The sequence below is a fragment of the Pararge aegeria genome, chromosome 19 (genome assembly GCF_905163445.1).
Source record: "Pararge aegeria chromosome 19, ilParAegt1.1, whole genome shotgun sequence".
In the NCBI taxonomy this organism is placed as follows: domain Eukaryota; kingdom Metazoa; phylum Arthropoda; class Insecta; order Lepidoptera; family Nymphalidae; genus Pararge; species Pararge aegeria.
In genome coordinates, this window is record NC_053198.1 from 16,374,915 (window position 1) to 16,385,287 (window position 10,373).

Genomic DNA, 10,373 nt, shown 5'->3' on the forward strand with positions numbered 1-10,373 from the left:
TGGCATTCATTGTAATCAACGCGACCGACGCGACGTCGTGTATTATTCTCCATCATTTTTGGCCGTAATGGCAAATCAATTTATTGTGGCCAATGTCTCTGGCCAAAAGAATAGACAAACGGTAAGTGGGCACAGACATAGAGTTGCACGTAATAAACTAAACATTGTTGATTTAAATAATCTGGCCAGGGTTAAAGTACCAAAAACGTGCTAGAACTGAAAACTCCGTCTGTCCTGACGTTTATAAATCAACAAAGACCAAACCAACATACGTATAATTAAAGGCAAGCAAGCTCGGTCAGTTTTGGGGGGTATTATCCGGAACACGCGTCCTGCAGTTTTGATCGGCTCACATGTTGCTCATGCTGCAATGTTGCAATTAGTGATATATGCATATCGTCTGCGAAAGGTGCAGAACTCCTTTGTGGGGTTGAGTATACGCTTTTACAACATGATTCCTAAGGAAATTCTTGACCTACCAATGCATACATTTAAAAAATGTGTAAAAACGCATCTAGTACAGCGAGGTTACTATACATTTGATGAATTCCTCAATGACGGAAAGGTAGAATGGAAGCAGCCAGCCTCGCTCTCATCTCCCGCAAGATAGCAAAATGATTGTAAATGTTGATGTTGGAAAAGAGCAACTACTGAGTTTCTTGCCGGCTCTTCTCGGTAGAATCTGCTTTCCGAACCGGTGGTAGAGTCACACAAACATGCATACTTGACGTTTCAAAAGTGCTTATAAAGTAGGCCTACTTGAAATAAATGAATATGAATTTGAATTTGAAGTTGCATAGTGGCTCTGGGTAGGACGCCGCGACAGACCGTAGTGTAATGGGCTATACAGATAACCACCAAGACACAAAAAACATTCATGATGGGGAAATCGAATCCACAACCTCTGACTCAGTGCAGGGCCACAGCCCACCGCGTCACTCGGCCGTCTAATACGCCTTTCACTTAGTGATGATAGTGAGGACATGGACAAGGTGAGGTGCGACAAATAAGTAAAATAAGTTAGGCTGAAAACTTTAGTATGAAGAATAATATTATAGCCGCTTGGGTGGAAATATCCGCTTTCACCTATGATGCCTTTCAAAACATGATACAGCTAATATTGCATAGGGAAGTTTACATTAAATAATAACATTGTTTTGATACCTGCATGTCCGTTACGTTGAAGGCCTTACGCCTATATATACCTTCACAGACGTAGGACCTTTCCCGATTTAGTTACACAATAGTGGTAATCGGTTGTACAAGTAAATTTTTCAGTCAATGTGGTGTTACATTCTTCAGTAAATTAATGGGGTTTCTCTGGTCACTTTACAAATCACTACCTTTCACAGATAATACAATAATATCGACCTACTCTTTGGTAAAGTAAGATACACGACACGACACGGTATATATAAAAAATAAAACAACAATTATTTACAATTATTTTGACGTACTATATTGAATCACATTAAATGTGAACAAATTATTATTAACAAGTATTCATATATTTTCATGCAAACACTTTCATTCGATACAAATATCATGGGATTGCATGAAAATAATTGGTCAGTTAACTTTGGGAGTGCGCCATATTGTATTTAGATGATGCCACTTATCTATCTTTCATCCGAACCAAACGTGTATGCAAAATTTCAGCCCAATCGGATGGCTCAATCGGAAACATATGACCTTAACAAACTAGCATACAAACTCTCTCATAAGAAGCGCTGTGGTTCAGTCCAATTGAAGGGAATGCGTTCACGTTGGGGGCGCCTGTTTATTCTATACCTGCTGACGAGCTGGTCACGGGCGGCGCGGAACCTGCGTCACCGGCACGTGGCCACAACGCACGGCACCGTGAGGGGGTACTTCGCGCCCCGCCCGCCCCACTATGCCTACCGCGGCGTACCCTACGCCCGCCCGCCCACACTCTACGACCGGTTCAAGGTAAGTTTCCGTTACGGCAGCTAACCTCCCATATCCAAGTCTCCTGTCTATAGCACTCGCAAGGCTCTACACAGTGTAAAAGAATCAGGGGAGAAGTAACAAAACTACGAGGGAAAAAGCTAGTAGAGTATAAAACTCGACCTGAATTTTAATAGTTTCGCCGCTGCACTGTGAAGAAAATAACATTTTACCAATTTTATAATTTTTTTAAGTGCATATAAAAGTTACGGAACCGACCGGATTTGAACCTGTATATATGCATTTTTATATCAGTCTTATAGCGACTGCAGCGCCATCTAGTAGAAAACTGAAAAGTTTTGCTTGCTTTTAATAATGAAAAATTTACAAAATTGTTACTTCCTACAATTGTCGGTAAAAACTAATAAAATATTATAAAACTTTTTATTATTTATGCGTAGCAATACCATATTTAAGTTATAGCTTGACATCTTTACATAGTATAAAAAAGAGTCGCTATCGCTGTTTGTAGGTAATCTTTTAAACTCAGCAACGAATTCTAATGCAGTTTTCAGCAAAAGAGTGATTCAAAAGGAATTGAATGTGAATTATAGTAGGAAGAACCAAAAAAATGTGATATCGTGTATAATGTAACAAGCATTTTTTGTTGCGCTTACATTGCAAACCTTACGAGATAGATTAAATAATGTTCCTCGGAATTGTACCTAAGTACCTATCTAAATTGCAGCCGTGCAAAGCCCGGGCGGGTCGCTTGTAATATTTATGAATCCTAGTTGTACCCTTCCACGCTTCGGTGTGGCACATTTTTTTGGAATGGTTGAGAAATGAGAAAAATAACAAAGAATACATAAAATATAATTTTGCAATATTTGTGGATATACAATATTTTTTGGTTTGACACTTTCTTCGTAGATATAAAGACACGCGGTTATGTGACTGATGCAAAAAATAGATAAAAACAATCTTTGATGCGGATATTATATCATGCTAAAATTTCAGCTCGATCGGTGCAGAACTTTTTGAGTTTTCGAAGCGTACACAAACCAACATAATATTTTTATATAAGTATATAGATATTTATATTGTAATTCACTTTCATATTAATATTATATGAAAGTTATTCGTTTGTTTGATCACTAAAATGCTAGCGTGCGTAATTTTGTACATGAATTGTCACTTGGAATAACTTTGAATAAATTGCGTTCAAAATGCTAATGACTTAGGAGTAGTTGCAATCTAAATCAATTTAAGGTGGAACTGTAAATGTATGGGTTATCTAGTAAGCTAATAAAATGTAAGTACGAGTGTGTAATCATAGAAAGCTAATTCCCATAACGAGATCTCATGATTGGAGTGTCAATAAAACGGCCCACAACGTCGTCGCTTGCGTGACGCAATTTGGATCGCCCGTTAATTAATCGCAAATGTTTGCTCTGACCTCACGAGACACGGTCACTTATGTCACATCACCCTGTATTTTATAGGTGTGCCCATGCGCGCGGGGTTTTTTAATATAGGTTAATGTAAGACCGCGATCACCCCTGGTATGGGATGATGGAGCCTAAGGTGGAGCGCGCTTGCCTAGTTGATATCTGTTCACTATCGATTTGAAAGTACTCAAATTGTAACCATATGGCACTCATCATCACCATCCGCAGCCTATTCACGTCCCAGTGCTTGTTGGCACAGGACTCGTCACTCATAGGAGAGACGCTTTTAGAGCACCACAAGACCCACCACGCTGCTCCAATGCGGGTTGATGGGCTTGAACGGGTATTACCACAATTAAGTGATTATAACCGGGACCGGACCGCATGCTCCGTGGGCTGACACCGCTATAGAAATGAGGCTTGGTATGCTTGTTAATTATGTGTTCATGGGAATTCAATTACGTTACGGTGCAGATCCTTACGATGCCTCCCAGTTCGTAGGTAAAAGAGCAAAAGATAAGATAAAAATAGGACCTAGATAAAATAGTTCACTAGTACACTGTCTACAAATCATGTTGTAGGTAGAATGCCGACCGACAGGTGACATTGCGATAATGATCAAAGAACTAAAAACAAAAAATTGGAATTTAATATTCATCATTATCAGGAACGAGATTCTTTACATAAACTCTGTATATGACAAACCCTCTTCTCGTTATTCTACTTCTCAGTAGAAACTCCTTTCGGAACCAGCGTGAACCTAACTAGGGCCACAAAAAAACTCACTAGTAAACGGTCCGCAAATCATGTTGTAGAATACCGACAGACAGGTGATCTTGCGACAATGCTCCAAGTATTGGAATTTAGTAAGCACCGTTATCAGTAACAAGAGTCTCTACATAAACACTGTCAATGACATACCTTCTTCTCAGTATTCTACTTCTCAGTAGAAACTCCTTTCGGAACCAGTGTGAAGTAGACATACTCTTATGTACTTGTACAGGCACCGGAGCCACCGTCACCCTGGAGTGGTATCTTCGAGGCCACCCACCGTGTCAAATGCCCTCAGCCAGACGGAACTGGCGAAGAGAACTGCCTGGTGGTCAACGTTTTCTCGCCTGAGCACGCCGCATCCCAACCCGTAATCGTGCACTTCCACGGGGGAGGGTTTCAACAAGGGTTCGTACTGAGCATTCCTGGGCTTGGTTTTATTTGCTTTAATCCTCAACAGCTAGACAGATTTTAACTGTCGGTGTGCGTATGTTTTATACATTATCTTCATCATCATAATATCAACTCATTATCGACCCACTACAGGGCATGGGTATCCTCCCACAATGAGATGGGTTTAGCCTCTTGTTTACCACGCTGGCCAAAGGTGGGGCCTTGGTGGAATGAACAGCAGGGTGATTACTATCTCGCGATAGGCTTGCGACAGGCGTGAATCTTGCTATCACTGCTGTGAAACGTCCCGTTTGTTTATTTTATGTATGGAATGACGTTTGACAGCCTGCCAATAGCAGGCGTCTCCTCAAAAACTATAAAATATTAAGTAAAAAGGGAATTAAATTAATCCAAAAGTATGATTCAGAGGAACAAAGCGAAGGTCTCTAACAAAGGAAAGAGTATGCAATGTTGATAAGAAAATTCTTAAAATGCGGTGATTTTCTACCCACCTTTACGGTGGGTACAAAAACACCGCATTTTCTTTCATATATGAAATGGAATAATAAGATTTCATGGCATTACGGTAAATTAGACATCCTGCAACTTTTAATTATTTATCTGCTATCATAGAGTATTCTGCTTATATTACCGTTGGAAACTCTTTTAAGCCAAGATACAATCACATCACATACATTTTTTTAATTTTCTTATATCAACTACTTAGTAACGAATATATTTTATCATATTTCTAGATGGGGTTTTCATAACAGTCCTAGAAAATTACTTGAACAAGGTTTCGTACTCGTAACTTTCAACTACCGAATTGGAGTACTCGGATTTTTATGCCTTGGTTTACCAGATGTGCCAGGCAATGCTGGTCTTAAAGACCAAGTGGCAGCTTTGTATTGGGTGAATAGAAATATAGACAAGTTTGGAGGCAATTCATCAGATGTCACTGTTTATGGCACAGGTATATATTGTTTTTATTATCATTTTTAGGAGATCCATCTATAAATTTCAAATTGTTAATGTAAGCGTGGAAGAAAAAATTGTATAACAATACAGAAGATAACTTGTATTTGTCGCTTGAATGATAAAAGTCTTGAGAATGAACTGATCTAACTTGTTCAATGTGAAAGTGTGAAATGGCTATTGATTCCTTTGTAGCTTTAGTAAGTAGTTTCACGAATATTTGAGCTCTAAAAATTACAAATATATATATTAAACATCTTAAAGCAGAACTTTACAATAAAAAGTTCTAAAAGAAATATATGCATTTTAATTTACAGGTTCTGGAGCTGTATCTATAGAACTTTTGTTATTTTCTGGATTAACAAACAACCTTTTTCAAAAAGTAATACTAGAGTCAGGGTCTGCGTTATCCCCGTCAGCTATATCATATAAACCAGTTTTAAATGCATTAAATTTTGCAAGGAATTTGGGTTATAAAGAACAATCAGAACTCATGCTGCTACAAGAGTATTTCTATAAAGTTTCTCGTGAAAGAACTGTAAATACATCAGAGATGTTCTTGCCATGCATTGAGAGTGCAAATTCTACAAACAGTCTAATAGTTAGGGACCCAAGAGAATATTTGAAAAGTGCTAAATACCAGAATGTATTAATGATGATAATATATACAAATGCTGAAGAAATATCTGTAATTGCGAATGATTTTGACAGATTTAATGAAGTACCAGATAGTTTTGAGAACCTCCTTCCAAACAACATAGTATTTGATAGTGAAAAGATGAGAAACAAAGTTGCCAGTTTGGTTAAGGACTATTATTTTGATGATCATGGAATAACTGATGTGGTATTTCAAAGTTATATTGAATATGTAAATGATATTTTTATGGAATATCCCATATTTAAATCAGCTGCGAATCACGCTTATAATCAGAATGTCGTATTTTTAATGAAGTTTTTGTATAAAGGGAGGCAGGGTATTAAAAGAAATGATAGAATTCCTGGTGCAAGTTTTGGAGCTCTATTAAAGTACATTATATACAACCAGTTTCAAGATTGTGATGAAATTATAGCTGAAAGGTTACTTACATTATGGAGTAATTTTATTAGGTTGGGGTGAGTTAATACTATAATTTTGATGTACTGATTGACATTTCACATACACATACATTTTCATTTTTCTGTATATAATGATGCTGATCTGATCAAAAGTCTATCACCTATACACCATCATCAACAGCGCTATAGCTGTTTTAAATTATGGCCTGATCTTGATCACCTGTGCTGATCTTGCAACTTTGTATACAGATAAGTTTAGCTTCTTGGTTCAATCCATATGTTCGTAAAGTTTTAAACAAGTTATACTTTAAGACTGAATCTTTGATTATAGTCCAATGATTTTTAGTATGATTTTTGTACTAACAAGCATTGGATCCGGATGAATCAGGGGACCCTTTGAAATCTGTAATATTCTTATTGTGTTTTATAATAAAACGAAAAATATTAATGTACAGTTTCAACTTATTACCTCAAGCAGTCTTGACAAATAGGTTGTTCTTATAAAGGTTCCTTTTGTTTTTCTTGTTATGCCTCATATTTAGGCAAGTTCATTATTCTTTCAGAGACCCTACACCACTGACAACCTTCTTATTACCTGAAGTGTGGCAGCCTTTAGTGCCGTATGTTGTTGATAGCAAGATAGTTCTGCGCAACATCCCTTGTCTTATTTTTGGACAAACTATGACTAACAGCTTACTTGCCGGTGAAAAATTAATGTTTTGGGATCGCATCTATGATAAGTTCTATGTAAATTCATTCATTCATCTGATCAGTAAGAAAATATGATACTTATTCAGTAGGTAGACCAAACAATGCTGTTATTATATATATGAATTATAATTTACAAATGAATTTTATTGCATCATAAACTGCGTACATTTGCAAAAGACTATTTTGACAATAGTATTTATAAGACTTAAGTGTTATGAAATATACATATATATTATGCTATGTATAATGGGCACAACACAACACATGTAAACACACATACAAAAACATGGCCCATTATCCCTACTAATATTATAAATGTAAATGTAAGTCTGTTTGTTATGTTTTCACGCAAAAACTACTGAACCAATCCTCATGAAACTTTGTACACATATTCTTGGAAGTGTTAGAAGTAATATAGGATACTTTTTATCCCGACTTTAAGCTCGGTTCCTTTGGGAGAGGGGATGAAAGTGTTTGACGATTTTGCATCATAATTCCAACAAATTATAACCAATTTAAATATTTTTTTTTGTACTATAGAGGTTGTAATATGTGTTTAATTTTGTCCAAACTTTGTGTAGATCTGATGAATGTGGTTGGAGATAGAACTCCTCAGCGCACAGCAGCTTACCCCTCATTTAAGGCTTAGCGATACTGAATACTTGAATTTTTTTAGAACTACAACTAAATTCAATGCCACATCAAAAACAGCAGACGCAGTTGCCGGCAAAAGCTAGTACATAATATATACTGAATCTTCCAGCAAAATAATACAAAATATACCCTAATAAATAAACTATAATTCAAATGTAGTGTGTTATTGAACTACTCCCTTGGTGCACTGGTTAGCATTGTAACAACAGGCCTGAATCAGGTTTTTTTGATTCCTATAATGGACCATAACTTATTATAATATGTTAGGTTTATAACCCAACTATTGCTGGTGTTATCAATAGGTGAGGTCCTAACGTATTAATAAACCATTTTCATTCTTAGAGGAGACCAAGCACTTTAGTTGGACTGTTATGGGTTTATAATGATGCAAGTATTTAAATGTTTATCCTGAAAAATATTCTTACACAAAATAGCAAGCCTTTTTTTTAAGAACTATGCTTGTGGAGAATCATACAAGAATGCAGCAGCATTGATTATGTTATTGTTGAGGAGATTGCCTGGAAGATGCTTTTTTAACCGACTTACAAAAATGAAGGAGGTTCTTATTTGGTTGTATTTTTTTTAACTCAGAACTCCGTCAGATGTATTGTTATAAAAAAAAATATGAAAAGATGGAATAAAAAATTCTCATCATAATTAGTAAATTAAAGTTATCTCATAAGTCTGATGAATAATTTTTACTAACAACCTGGAATAAATGGCCTTTTGGTGAAGTAACTGTTTGACAATATAACATTCATTATTTTATTTTGTGAGTCAAAAAGTAATTATAAGTTGCATAGTAATCTCACCATGTTGGAAATTTTTTTTATTTTATTTTATGCCACTACAAGTTAGCCCTTGACTGCAATCACACCTGGTGATAAGTGATGATGCAGTCTAATAAGATGGGGGTTAACATTTATTTATCTTTGTTGAACTGACCCCCAGGTTGGAGATCTGCCACAAAGATGTTTGCCTTCTACATTTCAAACTACTATCAACTTTTAAATGCTCCTGTTTTCCGCTTATAAAGACTCATCTTATTTCAAATATAGTCAAAATCTGTTATAACAACATCGAAGGGACTTATATTTGGTCGTAAAAACCGATAGTTGTAACAACCGGTGACAGGTATTAATAGGAAAGATAATACATGTATGTAATACACGATTTTTCTTCGATATTGATTTGTTTTCTTTTTTGTGACCTGTTACAATTTTCACAGTTAACTCAACAGTATGTTTTGGTGCCTCTTGTGTAACAAACTGACTTAAGAGATATGACGAAGCAGGCCTTGAGGCTACGACATGCATGTGCTTTGTTTCTAAGAATTATAAAAGACCCTAAACTTTGTTTTCTTTTACGATAATAACCATTGACCATTATACTGTGCCAGATGTGGATACTGTTGTTGTAATGAAATGTGGTTGCTTAATGCGATATGTCGTAGTAAACAATGTCGTAAAAACCAATGTTTTCCGATAAGGCGGTCATATAGAATTTAGCCAGGACCTTTGATTTTGGTCAAATTAACCGGTATGTTGTTCTAAACGATGTCGCCATAAACGGTTTTGACTGTATAATGAAGTTACAAAAAGATGCCTATTTATTTAAATTCTTATAAATGGATGTTATCAATGTTTATTATATTAAGACAAACTAGTTTTTTTTTGTTGGTTTAATTTAACAACATACTTCAATGAAGTCGTAGTTAAATAATAGTTAGCTAAACCAAAATCTGTTGTGCATAAAACTTTGGAGTGATGAAGTTTTATTGTGTAATAACGGCATACTGACTAAAGAAACAGGCTTCACAAATAAACTTGGGTCACAAACTAATTAAGAAATATTAAAGTATCAATTAAGTTGGGAGTGTGGGTTTTTTGACGTCTTGTGATAAATATGCGAGACCGCTTGTATTATGTCATGTTGATCTACAGTTACACAAAAGCGGATCTTGAAACATCGAGGGATGTAAACTGGTAAAAATCATGGCAGCTTTAAATCATCTTTGCAAAATGTTATAGAGGAGGTTTAAAAGTAATCTTGTAGTAATAAATGTGTATACTATCATATGAAATGCTGTATTTGACGTCCTCAAAAACAAATACCGTTACCTTTACGATCGCAGCTCGGATTTCGGCGGCGAAGGGGAAACAATGTAGAATTCACTCACAAAACTGTCGCATAGTTCACTGGATACTTGTTTGGCCAATTTTCACTTATTAGTCATAAGATTTAAGTAATAAAATCAACAAGTAAAGTTTGGGACAAAACATGAACCGCCCGTCACATTTCACTCCATTGACATCACGTTGACATTTGTCTAGTCGTGACAAGTGACGTGAGCTGGGAGAGAATCGTTTAGAAATAATTATAACTTACTTTTAGGACTGCCTTTTAAAATATATCGTTAAAAATATCTTAGTACCTAATATATAGGCCTATGAA

General features: G+C 36.0%; 2 protein-coding genes across 2 annotated transcripts in view; one reads left to right on the plus strand and one right to left on the minus strand.

Moving 5' to 3' along the window:
• LOC120631881 (serine/threonine-protein kinase D1) overlaps nt 1-10,216 on the minus strand; it is a 98,857-nt gene extending 88,641 nt beyond the window's left edge. Inside the window, exon 1 of the mRNA XM_039901544.1 lies at nt 10,040-10,216. The gene's annotated coding sequence lies outside the window, so the exon portion shown is untranslated. The remainder of the gene's footprint in view (nt 1-10,039) is intronic.
• On the plus strand, nt 984-7,342 carry LOC120632203 (esterase-6-like). Its single transcript, XM_039902009.1, has 6 exons — nt 984-992; nt 1,660-1,950; nt 4,363-4,538; nt 5,279-5,496; nt 5,816-6,611; nt 7,118-7,342. Exons 1-6 carry the CDS (start codon nt 984-986, stop codon nt 7,338-7,340), a joined length of 1,713 nt encoding a protein of 570 aa, XP_039757943.1. The 3' UTR covers nt 7,341-7,342.
• Nucleotides 10,217-10,373: the final 157 nt, after the last annotated feature.

Bases quoted from the DNA above. Each gene is read 5' to 3' on its own strand.
- LOC120632203 (XM_039902009.1), top strand. The intron at 1,951-4,362 runs GTAAGTTTCCGT...GTACTTGTACAG, and splicing joins CACTCTACGACCGGTTCAAG to GCACCGGAGCCACCGTCACC. The intron at 4,539-5,278 runs GTTCGTACTGAG...TCATATTTCTAG, and splicing joins GGGGGAGGGTTTCAACAAGG to ATGGGGTTTTCATAACAGTC.